Source organism: Cololabis saira, chromosome 19, assembly GCF_033807715.1.
Source record: "Cololabis saira isolate AMF1-May2022 chromosome 19, fColSai1.1, whole genome shotgun sequence".
NCBI classification, from domain to species: Eukaryota; Metazoa; Chordata; class Actinopteri; order Beloniformes; family Belonidae; genus Cololabis; species Cololabis saira.
This window is the reverse complement of record NC_084605.1, coordinates 17513754-17537231: the sequence shown is the minus strand read 5'-3', so window position 1 is coordinate 17537231 and position 23478 is coordinate 17513754. Positions and strand designations below refer to the sequence as shown.

The following is a 23478-nucleotide window of genomic DNA, read 5'->3' as shown; positions in this document are numbered from 1 at the left end:
TCAAAAATCAGTCTCCCAGCTCAAAGCGTTAGTGAATTATTCAAAAAACATTTCAAAGGCCCGAAAAAGGCACCACACACGGTGACCTTTGGCACTTCCGAAGGTCGCACGGGTCTGGACCTCGGCACAGGGGATGAGAGTCACCTCCTGATACAGAGTCTAGAATTTCAGTCTCGTAGCTCAAAGCGTTAGTGAACTATGCAAAAAAAGACACGAAATAGTGTTTTCAGGCCGAAAAGCAACAGACACGGTGACCTTTGACACTTCCGAAGGTCACACAGATCTGAAAATCCGCACAGTGGATGAAAGTCACCTCCTGATACATAATCTAAAATTTCAGTGTCTTAGCTCAAAGCGTTAGGGAGCTATGCAAAAAAAGACACGAAATAGTCTTTTCAGGCCGAAAAGCAACAGACGCGGTGACCTTTGACACTTCCGAAGGTCACATGATGATGATGAAGATGATCATGATGATGATGAAGATGATCATGAAGATGATGATGAAGATGATGATGATGATGAAGCTGATCATGATGATGATGATGAAGATGAAGATGATCATAATGATGATGAAGATGATCATGATGATGAAGATGAAGATGATCATGATGATGATGATGAAGATGAAGATGATCATGATGATGATGATGAAGATGATGATGATGAAGATGATCATAATGATGATGATGAAGATGATGATGATCATAATGATGATGATGAAGATGATGATGATGAAGATGATCATGATATTGATGATGATGAAGATGAAGAAGATGATGATGATGATGATGATGATGATCATGATGATGAAGATGATCATGATGATGATGAAGATGATCATGATGATGAAGATGATCATGATGATGATGAAGATGATGATGATGAAGATGATGAAGATGATCATAATGATGATGATGAAGATGATCATGATATTGATGATGATGATGAAGATGATCATGATGATGATGATGAAGATGATCATGAAGATGAAGATGATCATGATGATGATGAAGATGATGATGATGATGAAGATGATGATGATGAAGCTGATCATGATGATGATGATGAAGATGATCATAATGATGATGAAGATGAAGATGATCATGATGATGAAGATGATGAAGATGAAGATGATCATGATGATGATGATGATGATGATGATGAAGATGATGAAGCTGATCATGATGATGATGAAGATGATCATAATGATGATGAAGATGAAGATGATCATGATGATGAAGATGAAGATGATGATGATGAAGATGATGATGATGAAGATGATCATAATGATGATGATGAAGATGATGATGAAGATGATCATGATATTGATGATGATGAAGATGATCATGAAGATGATCATGATGATGATGATGATGATGATGAAGATGATCATGATGATGATGATGATGATGAAGATGATCATGATGATGATGATGAAGAAGATGATGATGATGAAGATGATCATAATGATGATGAAGATGAAGATGATCATGATGATGAAGATGAAGATGATCATGATGATGATGATGAAGATGATGATGATGAAGATGATCATAATGATGATGATGAAGATGATGATGATCATAATGATGATGATGAAGATGATGATGATGAAGATGATCATGATATTGATGATGATGAAGATGAAGAAGATGATGATGATGATGATGATGATGATGAAGATGATCATGATGATGATGATGATGAAGATGATCATGATGATGAAGATGATCATGATGATGAAGATGATCATGATGATGATGATGAAGATGATGAAGATGATGATGATGAAGATGATGAAGATGATCATAATGATGATGATGAAGATGAAGATGATCATGATATTGATGATGATGAAGATGAAGAAGATGATGATGATGATGATGATGATCATGATGATGATGATGATGAAGATGATCATGAAGATGAAGATGATCATGATGATGATGATGATGAAGATGATCATGATGATGATGATGAAGATGATCATGATGATGATGATGAAGATGATCATAATGATGATGAAGATGAAGATGATCATGATGATGATGAAGATGATGATGATGATGATGAGTCGGCCAGGAACTGCGCGGCTCTGTCGGGCACACGCACCGGCAGGGGCGCAGCTTGTGAACAGGCAAGGCAGGCAACTGCTTGGGGCCCCGAGTTGTTGGGGGGCCCATAAGGCCCCCCCCCCAAAAAAAAAAAAAAAAAAAAAAAAGATTTTTTTTTTTTTTTTTTAATTATTACTATAAACAAAGGTGTTTCCTGTCAGGGGTATTGAGAAATAAAAAAGTATTTTGAAGGCTGTTTTTACTCCACAGATCTCAAAATGTGGTAACCGCAATGACCACACCTCCCTCCTTAAACAAACATAGGGCATTTATCAATGACATCTCAGTAGCCAGTAAGAAACCTCCCTCAAGGGCCCCCATGTAGTCATTCCCATGATCACGGATCATCCACCTGTACACAGTGTCAAAAAAAAAAAAAAAACTCGAGCGTACCCTACGCCGTAGGCTCTGCGTTGGTGTAACGCGGAACCATTCATTAAAAATTCATTCGGGGGCATCCGTCACGTGATCAGGATCCCCCCTCGTCACTCTATGACGTAGAGGGGACGCCCAGGGAATCCCCTGTGGTTGACGAAATGGGAGAAACTTTAAATATCGCCTGTCTCTTCTTAAAACAGCGTTAAAAACATGTTTTTACAAACTGGCAGTAAAAACCGTACCTTGCGCGCCAAAAACGCATAATTTAGCCACTATAACAAAGAATAATATATAAATAATAATAATGTCATAATTCGTGTATATATCAAGACCACGCCTCCCATTGACTTTGCATAGTACTATATCCGTGGTGGTCAGATTAAAACCTCATTAAAACACTGCTAAAACAGCGTTAAAAACATGTTTTTACAAACTGACAGTAAAAAACCGTACCTTGCGCAACAAAAACGCATAATTTAGCCACTTTAACAAAGAATAATATATAAATAATAATAATGTCAAAAAACGTGTATATATCCCGACCACGGATCCCATTGACTTTGCACAGTACTATATCCGTGTTGGTCACACGGAATTATAGCACTTTCCGTGTTGGTACCACGGAAAATAGGTCGTGGGCATTATCCGTGTGTATATCACAACCATGGATCCCATTGACTTTGCATAGTACTATATCGTGGTGGTCACACGGAATTATACCACTTTCCGTGTTGGTACCACGGAAATAGGTCGTGGGCATTTCACAGACTTTTGTGAGATCAGGTTGCTTTGCATAGTAGGCTACTATATCTGTGGTGGTCAGATTAAAACCTCATAAAAACACTGCTAAAACAGCGTTAAAAACGGGCTTTTACAAACTGACAGTAAAAAACAGTACGTTGCGCGCCAAAAACGCATAATTTAGCCACTATAACAAAGAATAATATATAAATAATAATAATGTCATAATTCGTGTATATATCACGACCACGGACCCCATTGACTTTGCATAGTACTATATCCGTGGTGGTCAGATTAAAACCTCATAAAAACACTGCTAAAACAGCGTTAAAAACGGGCTTTTACAAACTGACATTAAAAATCAGTACCTTGCGCGCCAAAAACGCATAATTTAGCCACTATAACAAAGAATAATATATAAATAATAATAATGTCATAATTCGTGTATATATCACGACCACGGACCCCATTGACTTTGCATAGTACTATATCCGTGGTGCTCAGATTAAAACCTCATTAAAACACTGCTAAAACATCGTTAAAAACGGGCTTTTACAAACTGACATTAAAAATCAGTACCTTGCGCGCCAAAAACGCATAATTTAGCCACTATAACAAAGAATAATATATAAATAATAATAATGTCATAATTCGTGTATATATCACGACCACGGACCCCATTGACTTTGCATAGTACTATATCCGTGGTGGTCAGATTAAAACCTCATAAAAACACTGCTAAAACAGCGTTAAAAACAGGCTTTTACAAACTGACATTAAAAATCAGTACCTTGCGCGCCAAAAACGCATAATTTAGCCACTATAACAAAGAATAATATATAAATAATAATAATGTCATAATTCGTGTATATATCACGACCACGGACCCCATTGACTTTGCATAGTACTATATCCGTGGTGCTCAGATTAAAACCTCATTAAAACACTGCTAAAACATCGTTAAAAACGGGCTTTTACAAACTGACATTAAAAATCAGTACCTTGCGCGCCAAAAACGCATAATTTAGCCACTATAACAAAGAATAATATATAAATAATAATAATGTCATAATTCGTGTATATATCACGACCACGGACCCCATTGACTTTGCATAGTACTATATCCGTGGTGGTCAGATTAAAACCTCATTAAAACACTGCTAAAACAGCGTTAAAAACGGGCTTTTACAAACTGACATTAAAAATCAGTACCTTGCGCGACAAAAACGCATAATTTAGCCACTATAACAAAGAATAATATATAAATAATAATAATGTCATAATTCGTGTATATATCACGACCACGGACCCCATTGACTTTGCATAGTACTATATCCGTGGTGCTCAGATTAAAACCTCATTAAAACACTGCTAAAACATCGTTAAAAACGGGCTTTTACAAACTGACATTAAAAATCAGTACCTTGCGCGCCAAAAACGCATAATTTAGCCACTATAACAAAGAATAATATATAAATAATAATAATGTCATAATTCGTGTATATATCACGACCACGGACCCCATTGACTTTGCATAGTACTATATCCGTGGTGCTCAGATTAAAACCTCATTAAAACACTGCTAAAACATCGTTAAAAACGGGCTTTTACAAACTGACATTAAAAATCAGTACCTTGCGCGCCAAAAACGCATAATTTAGCCACTATAACAAAGAATAATATATAAATAATAATAATGTCATAATTCGTGTATATATCACGACCACGGACCCCATTGACTTTGCATAGTACTATATCCGTGGTGGTCAGATTAAAACCTCATTAAAACACTGCTAAAACAGCGTTAAAAACATGTTTTTACAAACTGACAGTAAAAAACCGTACCTTGCGCGACAAAAACGCATAATTTAGCCACTATAAATAAGAATAATATATAAATAATAACAATGTCATAATTCGTGTATATATCACGACCACGGATCCCATTGACTTTGCATGGTACAATATCCGTGGTGCCCACACGTAATTTTACCAGTTTCCGTGTTGGTACCACGGAAAATAGTGGTGAGAGGTCGTGGGCATTTCACGGATTTTTGTGAGATCAGGTTGAGCTAATCATGAACCTTTTGTTATTCACAATCTTACTTTAGTTTGCAAACTGAAAGGGAATAATTACTATTTAATTAGGCTTTCTTCTCATCAAACCAGATCAGTATGAATATATTTATATATATATATATATATATATATATATATATATATATATATATATATATATATATATATATATATATATATATATATATATTTACTACTAACATTTATTTGTTAGTTTCAAGCATGGCTCTCTCAAACTTGTATTATCATATGATTTCATTTACTGAGTTTTAATTGTTGTATAAAACAAAAGTATGCTGAAATTTTTCAGAAGAAACAAATTACATGAATCCAAATCTTTCCACACAGTCAGTTAACCATGAAATGTAATCATAGAATATATATATATATATATATATATATATATATATATATATATATATATATATATATATATATATATATATAACAGCAGCTTTTGTATATATATATATATATATATATATATATATATATATATATATATATATATATATATATATATATATATATATATATATATATATATGTAACGGGTATAAGAACAACTTCTGTTTTTTTTTTAAATTCCTGCTCAAATATGGTTGTACACGAGTCTGTATATAAGTGTCCTGCAATGATGAGTCCAACACCACCATCTGCTGGTATTCACGGTTAAGTTCAGGTCTCTGCTTTTATGACCGTTAACTGGACGTTATTGGCAGTTTCCAACATACTGAAAACGGTAAACCACGATCTTTTGTTTCTCCGCAAAAAGTTCATTAATGGCATTCAGTGTGTTTTTGTTTTGTTCCTGCAGTCACTGTTAGTTTTACCGTATTTTGTATTGAAGTCGATGCTATTTTCCCTCGATCTGGAAAGCCAGTGGAGGTGCTAACCAGTCTGTGGCTATATCCGAAATCGCATACTAACGTACTACATGCTACATACTGCATCAGTATGTACTGTATACTGTATACTAAATGAACTATTCAGTACGCCGCTCCAGCAGACCATTCACACAGCAGTATGCAGCCAAGTATCCCAGAATGCATTTCGCACCAAAACGACAGCAGAAGCTAATTTCCGCTGTAGCGCTGTTAATATGCCACTTTATTAAGTTTTAATATTTTTTCAGGCGTAAAAGTAACCGTTAAGATCCCCAACCTGGGCTCAGTTTATTCAAATAACGCCCATTAAGAAATTTGCTCCGATGTTTTCGGGGATGAGAAGAGCCACCGGCCCGGGGAACAGCAGCAGCTCACGGCCGGAGTACAGACATGATTGCCGGGTCAACTTACACCGTCGTCCCGGGTAGAAAGTGATCCAATGAACTGACCTGCAGCTCTGTGGAGAATTACCGCTGGCTGAAATAAATAATTTAGGAAGATAAATGTTGGTTTAATAGATGAAATCTAACAATTGTAGCTGCCACATTAGTTTGTCTGAATATAAAGTGAAGCTTCATGTTTTTACTGGAGCCCCAGAAGCAGCACTGCTGCTCTGTCTGTACATCAGAGCCGTCACAATTTTAATAAATGTATTAAAATGAACATATCAGTCTATTGATATTTCATTTTATTAAGCTACATATGTTTGAGTTTTTATTTAGTGCACCTCTACATACTTGGTATAAAAAATAATAATGTCTAATAGATTATAATATTATATAATAATAAATAAATATTAAATAATAAATTGTAATTTACTTTTTTTACTTTTTTACTTTTTTTTTGTATTGCACTTGTGTTTTCTCAATAAAGCTTGTAAAAAAAATTTAAAATGCGCTGTCCGGTCAAGGGCGCATTGCATTCTGTGACATAGTAGGCGAGGTAGACTGGTCTGATGCATGCTGCGGATTTTTTCCAAATCAGTATGACATCCGGGTATTTTTCGCATACTGCAGATTTTGCTTTTGTTCACATACAGCATACTACATACTACATTTTGGCAAAATCAGTACGTACTAGTAGTAGGCTACAGTATGCGATTTCGGAAACGGCCTGTGTGTGTGTTGTGTCGCTCATTGCAGGTAAATTGTTCCACTCTGTTTTATGATATTAAGTTACATTTTCAGGCTCATACTGTTTAGGCTATACCATTGCTATTATCCATGTAGTCTGTTTTATTTGCTGTTTTAAGGCAATTTGGTTATTTATTGTGATCGACATTTTTTTTTGTAATTGTATTTTTCTATTTTCATAAATATATAAAAAGGATGATGTTGGTTAAATGAAGCTTAAAAATATGCATTGTGAAAGTTAAAACCACTAATACGATCAAGTGTTAAAGTGTCCTGTTAAAATGTATGAAAAAATGATTTCTTTTATTTTATTAGAATTTTTTTATAAAAAAAGAAAAAAAGACTATTTGATTAGCAGTTTCCAACGTACTGATAACGATCTGGAAAGCCAGTGGAGGTGCTAACCAGTCTGTGTGTGTGTTGTGTCGCTCATTGCAGCTACAAAATTGTGCCTGTGTGTGGATCCTTGGTGGGACGGGTGCACAGAGGGGTTATATATATATATATACATATATAATATAAACATTTATACCACGGTCTGTGTGAATACTGGAATCTGATTGGCTGGCAGGTGGAGGTTATAAGTTATAACCTACACCTAGATGTAGGTTATCACTTACACTTACACCTAGAAAACAAGTTCGATCAAATTGCCTGATAATTTTAATATCATTGCACTGGATCAACTGCAAGGTGGTAACCACGGCAACGGAGATTCAGAGAAGAAGAGCCGGCTACCGCAGGAGGGCAACATGAGTGATTTTGTATTTTCTTTTAATTTATTTGCCGAAACGTTTATTTATGTGAATGATTGATAATAGTTGTAGCTTAATAAAACGGTTTAGGAAACTATCTGTGGACTTTGATTCTTTGAAACAAATATATTTAGGGCCCGAGCACTTACAGTGCGAAGGCCCTATTGTATCTGTAGGAATTTTCTTTCTTTCTTTCTTTCTTTCTTTCTTTCTTTCTTTCTTTCTTTCTTTCTTTCTTTCTTTCTTTCTTTCTTTCTTTCTTTCTTTCTTTCTTTCTTTCTTTCTTTCTTTTTTATTTTTCCGACGAAATGAGGGCCTTTTTGCCCCCCTAAACGTGCCCCAAAAGTCACCAAATTTTGCACGCAAGCCAGGCCTGGCGAAAAATGTGATTTTTAAGGGTTTGCATTAATGGGCTTGGCAAAATGGCTCAACAGCGCCCCCTAGAAAAAAAAAAAAAAAATATATATATATATATATATATATATATATATATATATATATATATATATATGTTCATACACACACACACTCACACCAATACGTTCACACCAACACATTTATAGAGGGACGTTACTGTTTCATGTTTAGTTAGTTGTTTACTTTTAGTTTAGATATAACAACTTTATTCCAAATGTTGACATTTCACCATCTTTGATACGAATGGAAAAGACAAAAAAAACTGTGTGCAGTCTGAACACACAGAGGATTTTTACTGCAACAATGTGGCCATGATGACAGTTGTCTTGTCATGATGACCCCTTCTGACTCTTGCTGAGTGCAGACGCTTTGCTCTCCGCTCCCCCCGCTTCATTTTTCTTCTTTCCTCTGCAATCTTTTCTTTTCTGCAAAACAATTACTGGAAAGCAGGACCTGGATACCTTACCACCGGGAGCTATTTATGATAGTTACTGAAGTCTACCACTTTTATTTTTAACCGTTTTAGTACTCTGTGAGCGTAGCTTATCAGCAGCACGAGCCTGCGCTATCGTGACTGGGATTGAGGATCTCAGCTAGCAGCAGCTAGCAGAAGCTAACTAGCAGCAAGATGCCTCCCTTTTCCTTTTCCATGGAGGATTACCACAAACAGCTCTAGAAGATAGCAGTACTGGACACAAAAATTCACAGGCTCGAAGTGAATAGAGAGATAAATGGACAATATGGGAATGAATCTACTCTGCCGACTTCCCAAAACAGCGAAAGGAAGCAGGCTAACAGAAAGCTAACTAACACCACCAAGACGCAACAGGAGCCGAGTATAAAAGGTAATAAATCAACAAGTCCTCCCTGGAACTCTCTTGGTGCGAAGCCAAAGCACTACAAATCGCCTCCCTCAGATCTGAGAAGATCTGAGGCAGAACCCAGTACCTGGTAACCTTGGACGACATAGAGTGGCCTGCACTACCATCACACAGAAATGGCTACTCAACCCCAGTACCCGGCAAGAGGAGGAAGGCTACAACAAAAGCTAGGAGCAAATCGCCTCAAGACACCGCGATTCTACTGGAGAACAGATTTACTCCACTCTCTCAAACTCCAGACTCCCTGGGAGAAGGCTCATCTTCCGGCTCCAGAGACAGGTATGAGACTAAATCCCTTGCTAAAGGGCTACAGGCAGAGCTAACGACTGGGCCTCGTACACTGATAGTGGGCGATGGAGCTGTGAATGGGATAAAATCCTTTTGCAGCAAAAACTCAAAAGTACTCTGTTTTACCAACGACATGGTGTCTGATATCACAAAGAAGATCCGAAGCATTGTAGCTGAGCATCCGACAGCTAAAGCTGTCGTCATACACACAGGAGCCCTTGATGTTTTGAAAAAACAATCGGAGATATTAAAGCAAGACTTCACTGATCTGATTAGCACAGTTGCATGCTTGAATACTGAGGTGTTTTTCAGTGGACCTGTACCAACGGTCCGGCAAGGAGATGAGAGATTCAGCAGGCTGATGACGCTAAACAAATGGCTCAAAGATGCATGTGCTGCTCAATCAATTAACTTCATTGATAATTTCTACATCTTTTGGGGTCGCAAGCATCTTTTTAAGGCAGGTGGCTCCCGTCTGAATAAGGCTGGTGGGCAGTTACTCAGCAGCAACATTTTCTATCATCTACGTCACAAACAGGCCCCCATTAACAACAAGAGGCAGGATGTTCCAAAACAACTGCGCTGGGATGAGAACACTGAGACAAGGACTGACCATGGAAAACAGAGTTTGAGAGAAACTGCATCATCCTTATCCTCACCCCAACCGGAGGAGTCTCCCCCAGCCCCAACATAAGACACCCAACCCTCACCCCTTCCGGAGCCCACCCAGCTTTCTCTCTCCAGACAGTCAGGACTCGCAACTTATGGAATTCACCGACAGAATGAAAAGCCTTGTGAATATTGGATTACAACTAACACCATGCCAAAATCCCTTATTTAACCCCCCACATCGCCCAACCTCTCCCAAACCACCACCTCGGAAACAGCTAACCAAAAGTCACTGCCCCCCCTCCCCTCCTCTGAACTACTAAATCAGTGATGTCTGATATGGGCCGGGTCTAGGCTGTGATGTCAATATTAACATTGTTCTGTCCCAGGAAAAGTCTGGGCCCCATGGAGTTAAATCAGCTTTCTCTATCCCTGTGATGATAGGTAACAGAAAACGTATCAAACTGGTGAGAAATGAAAAAAGTTCAATTAAATCTGCCAATCTGTTGAGTATAGCATGTCATCCTCGAAACTCACCAGTGTCTCCTGTTAAGGATTTACATTTAGCCCTTTTAAATATCAGGTCTCTGGTTGGCAAATCTTTATTAATCAATGATTTTATTAACGAGCGCAACCTTGATTTTATGTTTTTAACTGAAACTTGGTTAAGTCAGGATAATAGTGCAGCAGTTCTTATTGAGTCAACACCCCAGAATTTTAGTTTCTTTAGTGAAGCAAGAATACATACGAGAGGAGAGGAGTTGCCACTCTGTTCAAGGACAGCTTCCAATGTAAGAAAGTGTCTTATGGTCAATTTGATTCCTTTGAATATGTTGCCATTCAGTTAAAATCCCCCTGTCGAGCAATCTTAGTGACCATCTACAGACCCCCCAAATATGATGCAAGGTTTTTTGATGAGTTTGCCAAACTACTGTCAATTATGTGCATGGATTTTGATTGTGTTGTTATAGTGGGTGATTTTAACATTCATGTTGATATTCCCAAAGATGGGTGTGCTAAGGAACTTTTAAATATTCTGGATAATTTTGGGCTTTCCTAGCATGTCACAGATTCAACGCATAACGGAGGACATGTTTTAGATTTAATTATTTCCAAAGGTCTTAATATCTCAGAGGTTGTGGTGAACGATGTTGCTCTGTCTGATCACTACTGTGTTTTGTTCAAAATGACCACCGTTGCCAATCCTATGAAAGGTGAAGCAGAGGTAATCAGAAAGCGTTATATAAATGATAACACCTGTGCATTATTCACCCAGGGTTTTACACCATCACCAACCCTTTCCTCGGTTCTAGTTGATGACCTTGTTAACAGTTTCAGTTCCAATGTTATGACTGTTATTGATTCTATCACCCCAATTAAGACCAAAGTTCTGTCCGGGAGGAAAAAGTCACCCTGGAGAAACGCCACACTGGTTAAAGTACAGAGAAGGATATGTAGACAAGCATAACGCAAGTGGCGCAAAAACAAACTTCAGGTATATTACAACATTTATAAAGAGAGTCTTCGCAACTATAACCAGAAACTAAAGAATGCAAGGCAATCATATTTTTCAGAGATTATCGATAGAAACAGTAATAACGCTCGCACACTGTTTTCTGTGGTAGAAAGACTGACAAACCCCACAGCCTCAATCCCCCCTGAACTGCTTTCAAAAAAGACCTGTAATGACTTTGCTGACTTTTTCACAAAAAAAATATTACAGATAAGACAAGCAATGTGCTCCACCTCAGGAATGATAACACTCTGGCCTTCCCATCGTCTAGTAAAGCTGGGACAGTTCAGGGTTTTAGATTACAATGGGGCGGCAGTAGCTCAGGTGGTAGAGCGGGTCGTCCAATGATTGGAAGGTCGGCGGTTCGAATGAATGTGTATGAATGTGTATGAATGTTGGTGGTGGTCGGAGGGGCCGTTTGGCACGGAATGGCAGCCACGCTTCTGTCAGTCTGCCCCAGGGCAGCTCTGGCTACAAACGTAGCTTACCACCACCAGAGAGAATGTGTATGAATGAATAATGATCTAAGTGTAGCACTTTGAGATTCATTGAATGGAAAGTGCGTTACAAGTTAAATTCATTATTATTATTAACCCTTACAGTTTTAACGGAAACAGTTTCAAAATTAAAGCCCACAACATGTTGTCTTGATATTCTGCCTTCAAACTTTTTTAAAACAGTTTTTAACTGCATAGCTCCGGATGTATTGCAGATAATAAATACTTCTCTTCAAACAGGCCAGTTTCCCCAGGCCTTGAAAACTGCAGTAATAAAACCTCTTCTAAAAAATCAAATCTGGATGCTACAACACTTAGTAACTATAGGCCAATATCAAATCTGCCATTTTTGGGGAAAATCATTGAAAAGGTCGTTTTCCAGCAAATCCATGCTTTTATGATGCAAAACAACCTTTTTAACGCATTTCAGTCTGGATTTCGGCCACACCACAGCACTGAGACTGTACTCATCAAAGTCTTAAATGATAGTCATCTGAATAATGATACAGGCAAATCCTCTGTTCTGGTATTATTGGATCTCAGTGCTGCATTTGACACAGTTGATCATAACATTCTTTTCAGCAGACTGGAAAAGTGGGTGGGACTTACCGGCACTGTGCTGGTATGAATGGTTTAAATCTTACTTGCATGATAGGGCCTTTTTTGTGTCAATTGGAAACCATGAGTCTGAGAGAACCAAGATCACATGTGGGGTTCCTCAAGGGTCCATTATCGGACCGCTTCTATTCAACATCTATATGTTACCCCCAGCTCAGATTATGGAACATCACAACATTTCCTACCATACTTATGCCGATGACACACAGCTCTATATTTCAGTGTCACCACATGACTACAGTCCCCTACTCTCATTAAGTAACTGTATTCACCAAATCAATGAGTGGATGTGCCAGAATTTTCTCCAGCTAAATGCAGAAAAGACAGAGGTGATCATTTTTGGCCCTAAAAATGAAAGGGAAAAGGTCAGCGCTCACCTTGGCTCCATGTCATGACAGCTACAAATCAAGCCAGAAATCTTGGTGTAATTATTGACTCAGAACTGAACTTCAACAACCATCTAAAGTTTATCACTAAATCTGCCTATTACCACATAAAAAAACATTGCTAGAATTAAGGGGATTCTGTTTAAACAAGACATGGAAAAACTTATTCATGCATTCATTTTCAGTAGGTTGGATTATTGCAACGGCATCTTTACAGGCCTGAACAAGAAATCAATCAGGCAGCTGCAGCTGATCCAGAACGCTGCCGCCAGAGTCTTTACAAACACCAGGAAACTGGACCATATTACACCGGTCATGAAATCGCTACACTGGCTTCCAGTGAGTCAAAGGATAGAGTTTAAAATCTTACTGCTGGTCTACAAAGCACTGACTGGTCTTGGACCAAAATACATGGTTGATCTGTTAGTTCCCTACGAAGCTCCCAGACCCCTTAGGTCTTCTGGATCTGGTTTGTTGTGTGTCCCAAGAACCAGAACCAAGCAAGGTGAGGCAGCGTTCAGTTATTCTGCTCCTCACCGGTGGAACAAACTTCCTGTAGACCTGAGGTCTGCTCCAACTGTCAGCTCCTTTAAATCAGGGTTAAAAACATTACTGTTTACTCAAGCGTACTCCTAAATTAAACTTACCTGCTGTATTCTACTGCCCTTATTTTTAACAGCTTGTGCTTTTTATTATTTTACTTCTTTTCTTATCATCTTATTCTTAATTTTTTCAATCTTATTTGTTATTTACTGTCTAATTATGTCTTGCTGCTTTTAATGTCAGTGTAAAGCACTTTTAATTACATTGTGTTGAATTGTGCTATATAAATAAATTTGCCTTGCCTTGTCTTGTTAGAAGGCATCTTTAGCATATTTCAAGATTTACTGTATATTGCAGTTGGCATGACGGATAGCTGTATGACACTTTTCTTTCAGCCTAAAATCATCAACACCTGTGGTAAGGTATTTCTCCCCCCCCCCCACCCCCACCCCACCCCACCCCCATTGTATGATATGGTTGAGAACAGGACCATCATTGGTAACAAAAACAGAAAGCAACTCTTGGTTCTCCAGGTCTGTCTTTAAATGGTACCTCTTTGTGGACAAAGTCCTCCACAGGATGTCATCCTTGAACTGGGACTTTGCTTTAACTTAGCTTTTGTCTTGTCCAGTCACAGGAAAAGAAGGTAATTATTCCATATGTTCCCACCCACAAAAGATTGATTGGCTTCTATTTTTCTTTCATAACCAAGACAACAGCTATAAATAAAAGCACCACCAATCCTCTCTGAAACCAGAGAATGCACGAGCAACATGTTCAATAGTGCAACAACCATGACTACCCAGTCCTGTAACCTGACTACCCGGAATTACATAGAGATGGTGGAACTGACTTTACAGAGGCAAAAAGCTTTCCCTCATGGTTGACGTCAACCAGAACTCCTGCGAGACTGATGAATACCTTCTTTCCTGACTGCCTACAATCAATAAGTCTCCATTTCAAATAAAGATACTTGGATACACACTGAGGCAGAAATGTTGTTGCATGCAACTGAAGACAACTGACAAGGACGGCCAAAGTTCAGCAGGTGGAACAGATCATGCTCCAACTGGAAGGTCCATGTGCTGCCACATGACCCTCAGCAACCCCACTGAACGAGTGTTTGTGTGATGAGAATATATGAATGGGAAACACACTTGCATTATAGAACCCAGCAGAGGTTAAGAAGGCGCTACATCAAGGAACATTTGCCATTTAATACTAACGTATGAGCCAAAATGTGACTAAATGCTATGGAGAAAAGGCAAGCGAGCATGCAAAGACACATTGGAGTTATCCTATTAGAGGCGAATCCACACAGAGACAAAGACTTACACGGAGAACCAAACACAAAACTGGCACTGACCTTGAAGCTCCAGTAGTTTGGTTGTTGCTAAGGGGGAAGAAAACAAAGAAAAAAATAGACAAAAGGGACAGGAAGGGAAAGAAAGCACAAACAGAATCAAGAGTGAAACTTGGTCCTCATGTATTAAGCTGCATTACAAAACACAGCAAAGCAGAGGCCAGCTGGAGCCAGTCAGCGATAAAACCATCACTCACTGCTTCACCTGTGTGAAGATATGCAAGTAAGAGAAGTTGTCATCAAAGGCTTATATGTTATTTTTAATCAGTGAATATGGACAAGATTCTTCTACTTCTAAGAAAATGAAGTAAACCGACCAATAAATAGTTTTATACATGAGACCTGGGGAGAAAACGAAGAGTTAATTATTAAAGATAGCCAGATTAACTTGCGTTGTCCTTCACTGCCATCATAATAGGACTTTAATTGATTTTAATTGCTTCACAAGAATTAATCAAACATTTACGGTCACTTCTCACACACACACACACACACACACACACACACACACACACACACACACACACACACAAACACTATGGATGTGGGCTCAGCCAACGGCAAAAACCCCTTCCTCGGTCTAAGTCCATGCACAACTAGCTGGTGTGGATGCAGCAGAGGGATTAAAGCAAAGCACATACTGGATTATAAAGCTTCTGTTTTCACATATAAATGAAAAGAAGCCAACACCGGGGTTAAAATTCTGATTTTGCTAAATTTGATTTACTGATGCCTGAATTCTTTTGATGTCTTCTCAATATGTTTATGGGTTATGGTAAATGATATGTGCCAATTACGTGTTCAGCCTTATGTGTTCAATCCCATCAATATTTCAAACAACATTGTTTTACTCAGTATTACTAAATAAAACACTGCTAATAACCAAATAAACATGTTGCCATGAGGGCTGAGGGATTAAATCCATTATTTGAAACGCAAACGCGCAATAATGAATCATTTCATAAAAATATGACATTGATTTTGTCATTACTTATTGAAGTTGACAGAAGACAAAAAGGTGGAAGTGGAAGTGACAGTCTCTGGGTTGCACATAAGGAAGACATAAGATGCTGGAACAACGGGCATCAGCTGCAATAAAAACCGTATGGAAGCAGTTTTGCTTCAAGGAGAATTTAAAGAGGGTTTATTGTCATTCTGACCCTGAAAACATGAAGAGATCAAAATACTCACGTCTAAGGCTGGGTAATTACTCAAGAATGAATCGAAACTGACATTCAGAACCTATAAATGCCATAATCCTGCCAATGTTGATTATTTCAGTTATTTTCTTTTCTTCCCCCATTGTATCTGTTAACATTCTCATTCAAAAGAAGTTTTCATTTCAAGTGATTATGCTTTGGTTTCAATCATTCAAATATATTCAGTAAATTACTATAAAGAGTTAAAACATCTATTTCCCATCAGCTTTTTGTTTAATCACAAAAATATGGACCCATTGTTTAGGTGTTGTCTTTTAGGGGTGTAACGATACACTAATCTCACGATACGGTACGATACACGATATTGAGGTCACGATAACGATACGATACGATATTATAGCAGTATTTTTTAACAACCTTGATAGAGGAATATATGACTGGAAAATTTGTCTTTTATTTGAAAGACACATAATACAAAATGCTGTGCATTTGCCTTATTGTTTCAGTTTGTAATGCTTTATAACTGTTTAAGTTTTAAAGAGAAAGCCAGGCCAACCATTTTCCACAAACTGAACTAAAAGTAAATGTCAGGTTTACATTATGCATCTTCAGTTTCATACAAGTACAAATATTTTGCCACAAACTGAATAGTTTCTCTCATGTATGATTTGACTTTTTTCTTTTCCAGAAATTTAACAACTAAAATTGAATAAATAAATACATACAATTTTACATCATAAAAAAGATTGATTCATGCTCACCTTATAAGTGTAAGAGGAGATTTATTTTTGTTAAGAAGGTTATTTTGGTAATTCAGGGTTCATTATTTTATAAATATATTCTTTATATTCTGTAAATCAGGGACTATAATTACACTAGTCAGTATATCAGTTGTTAGTATGTTTTAGATTGGGCGGAGTGATACATGACTAGGTGTTGTGTTGATGTTCTGAAATCCTACGCTGTTGAGCGGACATTGAAGTACACGCAAACTCACGCAGAAGTTGTCCTGTGTTTATCCTACTCACGACCCCAAAAAGGTTTAATTTAATAAAGTAAGGCTTAACTCTACACCAGCCTTACATTAGTAAAAGTTCAGAGCTCAAAACGGGACCACAAAATGGGACTACTTTCTTCTGAGCGGAGTAAGATTTTGGTCCGCGCGGTCGCGGCTGCGGCCGCGGTCGGATGCGCGTTTCTAGTCAACACAATAGATTAATATTAATAACCCAATATCGCGATACACTTTGTCACCTCCACGACACGTATCGTGACGTTTTTGTATCGCGAAATTTCGTGGCACGATATATTGTTACACCCCTATTGTCTTTAGAAAATATCCTCCTGTTGGTGTTTACAGCAGAAACCTTGCCAGTGTTCTATGAGGGTATATAAATAAAATACATTCATTAGATACAGAATGAAACTGTTCAATTAGTCATGATATTAATTTGAGGTCATATTACCCAGCCCTACACAAGTCTAAATTTGATTATCAGTAAATACAAGAGCTTAATTCCATACTAAATACATAAATGTATAGAAAATAAAAATGGTGATAGCTGCCGCCAACAAGAAGATCATTTAGTGATGTCAAAGCTTCCACCAACCATGGTGACCGCAAAGCAAGTAACAAAATATCTAACTTTTTTTATATCTGAGGATCTCTATGTCGACATCTGGGGATGCTTCAAGATGTGGTATTTAGATACCAGATACAACATCCAAACTGAAAACTCAACATTCACTGAAGAAATTAAGAAGGAGAGGAGTACAGGCTGACATTTGAACATCTACAACAGAATCTTAATTCACGATGGTATGAAAGAGTGCATGGGTCTCACTGTGTGGAGTTTGTTTTTTCTCCCCGTACTTGTGTGGGGTAAAGTTTGGGGTCACATATTTCCAGAATGGAAAATTGTGCTTGGGCTATGGATTAGATAAAATAATGATAAGTGAGGCATTTACATATTAATGGTTGTATGGATGTACCATCGTGCCACTTCTGTGGATTGATGACAGCATTCGAAAACGACTCGCAGATATGAGGGACCGCTGGCAAGCTGCTCCCACGCCTCCTCTGCTGCTTTTCGCTTTTTCTGATATATTTTGTTGCATCACGACATTTATGTTCACAAACTCTGGACTTTAAAGGACTTTAAAGCCATCTGTTAGATTCGGCTTGATCGATCTAGCTCTCTGTGACACTGAAACACCAGCTAAACAGTTTCTAAGTTACCTGTCTGCTGCTACTGCCCCGCCGCTGGTTAGCCTGTGGGCTAGCTACGCCAGTACAAGGCTCACCGTCTCCATCCTGCGACAATGCGCATTACTTTTCTCAGTCAAAAGCGTTACCGTGGCGACGCTAGACGCCAAAAAGCGAGCCCTCACTTCATCTGATTGGTCCATATTTGATAGTTCCCCTTTTGAATGGTTTGACATAAAGACTCGTGGGTGGTGTCATCGGACTCGGTATTGAATACTTGACCTTCATTGGCCTGATTTAGCCCCTCTACTTCTTATGATTGGTCAATATTTGATAGTCACTATTTTCTGGCATAACTTTTGAATGATTTGACATAGAGAGTCGTGGGTGGTGTCATCTGACTCGGTTTTGAGTACTTGACCTTCATTGGCATGAATTAGCCCCGCCCCTTCTTCTGATTGGTCGATATTTCATAGTTCCTATTTTCTGCCATAACGTTTGAATGGTTTGACATAGAAAGTCGTGGGTGGTGTCATTTCTGATATGCTTATGGCCAGTGCAAAGGCCTGTTCATCGCTGCTTGCAGCTTTAATTATTATTATTATTATTATTATTATTATTATTATGATGGATGTATGGATGGATGGATAACAGCAAAACACAACTTATCTTACAGATGACCATCTTCAGACTATGGCTTTTTGGGCTCATCAGTGCAATATGAGCAATTATGTAATAAAGGCAGGGTACTCGGTTTTAACTGTCGATCCCTGTCTCTACCCTCACCTACGGTCACAAACTCTGGGTAGTTCAGTTCAATCGAGCTTTAATTTAATAGTGCCAGATCATGATAAATGATATCTCAAGGCACTTCAAAAATACACGCTAACTCATTCCAAATTAGTCCAATTAATACAGACTGAAATACAGTGACTGAAATAATGCTATTATAAATATGAGCTGCTGAAATGAGCATTCTCGGCAGGGGGGGTTGGACTCCTCCTTAGAGGGAGGGTGAAAAGTTCAGTAATTTAGGCAGAACTTGGGTTGGGGTTGCTGCTCCTCCACATTGAGGGAAGCCAGTTGAAGGGGTCAGCTCTGTACAGTAGTTAAGATGCCTTCTGGATGTTTCTGGTGAGTCCTATTGAGAAGAGGCCCCAAGGCAGACCCAGGAAACACTGGTGTGGGCATAGTTGTATAAATGAAAGGTTTTATATATGTGTATGTGTGAGGACATAGTTGTATAAATGAGAGGGTTGGATGACTTAGGGATCATCTACAAGTTGTTCCGGCTCCCCGCATCCTGTCTGCCCCTGTTCCGGCTCCCCGCATCCTGTCTGCCCCTGTTCCTGAGGCGGTCCCGCCGCCAGTCTCCGTTCCTGAGGCGGTCCTGCCGCCAGTCTCCGTTCCTGAGGCGGTCCCACCCATCTCTGTTCCTCTTCCTGAGGCGATCCTGGATGGATCTGCCCAGCCCCGGGAACGGCCCTCTGGCCGGTGTGCCGGGTTCCGAGTCTGGTTCCGGGGTTGGCCCCCCAAAATGACTCTCCAGTTGGCTCGGCCCCGTCGGCGTCCTCCGGAACTCTCTCGCCGGTCTGCCCGGCCTCGAGGACGGCCCCCGGAATGCTCTCGCTGGTCTGCTCGGTCCCGAGGACGGCCCCCGGAACTTTGGCCGCGTATGGCTTGGGCCCTCCTCCAGGCCCCCTCCGCCCGCCCTGGGTGACTGTTGGGACATCGGGATCTGTCCCTTGAGGGGGGGGTACTGTCAGGGTTTGACACTTCCCCCCAGTTTGAGTTTCAATTCTGTCCCTCCTGTTTCCCATTTGCCCTGATTGTGTCTGCACCTGTGTCTCGTTATCCCCTGTGTATATCTGGTCTTGTCATTCCTTGGTTCCCTGTCGGTCCGTACTGTTTGCTCCCTCCATGTGTCCTCGTCGTTTTTGGATTCCAGTTTTTGTTCTGCTTTTGATCCTGCCCAGCAGCGTTTTTGGTTTTGTTTTTGCTCAATAAATCCTGTTTTGTTGCAAACTTCTGCTCTCCTGCATTTGGGTCCTCAACAACCACACCTTGTGACAAGTCTCAGTTTTAGTTTGACCCCTGCTTTGCCCCCCACATTGGCCAGACCGCACCCATGGCTTAAGGTAAAACCCCCCAGTTGCAAAAATGGCTTCAACCCCCTGAAGGATCTCGCTTATGGCGCTTTTACACTAGTACCTACTCAGCGCGCCTCTACTCGCCACGCCCCCGTTTTGCGCTTTTACATTGCGGGCCGAGGCGGGTGGAGGCGTGCTAAGTAGATACTTTTTGTGTATCTATTCTGCCGAGGTTCTAAGCGTGCTGAGTCGGCCCTGGATCTGACGTCATCACGATACACAACACCGATTGGTCGGGGGGCGGGGCCGTCAGACGTTTGAATCAGGAAGCGGGAGTCAGCACAAGAGCAGCTCGCGGCTTCCTCATTTTATCTGACAGGCAATGGCAGCACAAAAGTCTGTTTCATGATCCAACTCTGAGGTGCAGATGTTCATAAACCTGGTGGCTGAGGAGAGAATTAAAAAGGGATCTAAAGGGCGATAAGGAACGACCAGATCTACCAGGCGCTCGGTCACTCGCGGCTCCCAGCTGATTTTTCAGCAGCGCCGACACAAACACATTTTTTTTAAAAGCGTCGCCACCTGAAGCGTCTTTCACTCTCACTTTTTAACTTGATATCGAACACAAGTCACAGACCAAGCAGCACATATATCATCTCCTCCATGTTCTACATCTTTAGTGTTGTTGTCTTCTCCGTTCACACAATCAAATACGTCACAGCAGCTTCGCTCCAACGCGCCAACTTCTCATCTGGGTGGACAAGGACGAGGTGAGTGGAGGCGAGACGAGTCGCGCTGAGTAGGTACTAGTTTAAAAGCACCATTAGTCTCTGGGGGTCGTTGTGGGACACCAGAATGTCTGCCACATAGGCGTTGTTCACACTGACATGTCTTTTTTCCACTTTGTTGACGAACTGGGCCAGGTGGGCGGTCTCCCTCATGGCCACCTGGGCGATACAACCAGCCGGCTTATCTTCCATGTTCACCCGTACCACGGCATAGTCCTCTATGTCATCTGCCGGAGAGTCCCTCCAAAGAAAGCGATGGACATGCACCTCCTGATCCTCCAACCAAACTGAGTTGTACATCTTAGACACATCTCCAACTGCTGCATGCTCCCCCTCCTAGAAATGGAGCAGGACTGCCCGGATGGGGTTCAGGACATCTGGTCCTTTCAGAAGAATGCCATTCAGGCTAACACCCCTGAATTCCCGGCTGCTGTCCCAAACCAGTCATACCGGAGTGGAGACGGAGTGAGGGTTGGGTGCCATCAGGTGGTTGACCCACCACATTGCTCCGTTCCAACTGTCCATAGCAACTCTGGAAAGCTCGACTGCGGCCCCCCTAGCTACCATGTCGTGCACCTGCCTCGCGTAAGCCTCCTTCCACTTTGGATCCCTTTCGAGGCGCTTCTCAGATTTCAGGAACGCCGCTGTGGCAGGGTGGAGGATCGGGTTTGGGCTGCGGGGGAGCAGCCACTCAGCTGATTGGGCACACCTGTACCCAATCAATCTCTCCACCCTGCCTGGCTACTTAAAGAGTGGCTGCACACCAGCAAGGGCTGCTCTACAGGGAGGACAGAGCTGCTGAAGGTGCTGAGTCCTGGTACACGTCTGGGTGCAAATAAAAGAATTATAATTCCTCCACAAAACCCTGTGTCCTCTGTCCTGTCTGGTGACCCCAGTAGCAGCGAGGTTTGCGACAGTGGCGCCCAAAGTGGGGCCCAACAGGATGGAGGAGGAATGCGGGGAGCGGACCCTCGAGACGCTAGCGCAGGTGCTGGCGGACTTGGCAGCCCTGATGCAGAGCCATGCGGAGCGGCAGGCCGCAGCGCTGGAGGCACTGGTGGCGCAGCAGCCGGCAGGCCGTGAGGCGGAGGCTGGAGGCCGCCAAACGATGGCTCCTGAGGTGGCCCCAGCTACGGCGGGACCCGCAGCACGACCCACCCCGGCGCCACGCTGGAGGTTCGCCACGTCGGCCCCTCAGGTGGAGGCGTCGGTCCCTGAGGTGGGGGCGTCGGTCCCTGAGGTGGGGGCGTCGGTCCCTGAGGTGGGGGCGTCGGCCCCTGAGGTGGGGGCGTCGGTCCCTGAGATGGGGGCGTCGGTCCTTGAGATGGGGGTGTCGGTCCCTGAGGTGGGGGCATCGGTCCCTGAGGTGGAGGCGTCGGTCCCTGAGGTGGAGGCGTCGGTCCCTGAGGTACAGGGCGCCGGTCCCTCAGGTGGAGGCGCCAAATTCTGTTCCGGAGGCGGTCCTGGGCGCACATCGGCCAGCGCCGCGGATTCCGTCTGCCCTGAGGCCACCCTTGGCCCAGTCCCGAGAACGGCCCTCTCGCCGGTCGGCCCGACCCAGAGGCCGACCTCCCGACCTGTCTCGCCGGTCGGCCCGACCCAGAGGGCGACCTCCCGACCTGTCTCGCCGGTCGGCCCGACCCAGAGTGTGAGGTGCACAGCACGGAGTTCCACCACGTTGATGTGGCGTATGCGGACCCGGGCAGACCCCTGATGATAGTCTCCCGACAGGGGGGGGAACAGCGCCTAAGGGCACACCCCCCAGCAGGAATGCCCCGTCTTTCCAGAGTAAAAGGGCATGGACACACACCCACGACACCCTGACCAGCCTGTGCCCGTGCCTCTCGGCATCCAGGCGAGGGCTGTCCAGCCACATTTGCAGGGCGGTACAGGAGGAGCAAGAGTTGCCGCCACGCACCTGGTGAAAACCCTTTGGGACAGGGAGAGCCCAAACAGGAGCACCCTGAACCGACAACGGCGGCCCCAGTAGGCGAACCTCAGGAATCACCGGCGACGTGCCGCAATTGGCTCG

General features: G+C 41.5%; 1 protein-coding gene across 3 annotated transcripts in view; it reads right to left on the bottom strand.

Annotated features, from left to right (window-relative positions):
• Window positions 1–23478, bottom strand: part of srcin1b (SRC kinase signaling inhibitor 1b) — a 147651-nt gene that overhangs the window by 103666 nt on the left and 20507 nt on the right. For all 3 annotated transcript variants that reach the window (XM_061707906.1, XM_061707907.1, XM_061707909.1), the window contains exon 2: window positions 15206–15232. In XM_061707906.1, coding sequence (XP_061563890.1) covers window positions 15206–15232 — 27 coding nt within the window. The remainder of the gene's footprint in view (window positions 1–15205; window positions 15233–23478) is intronic.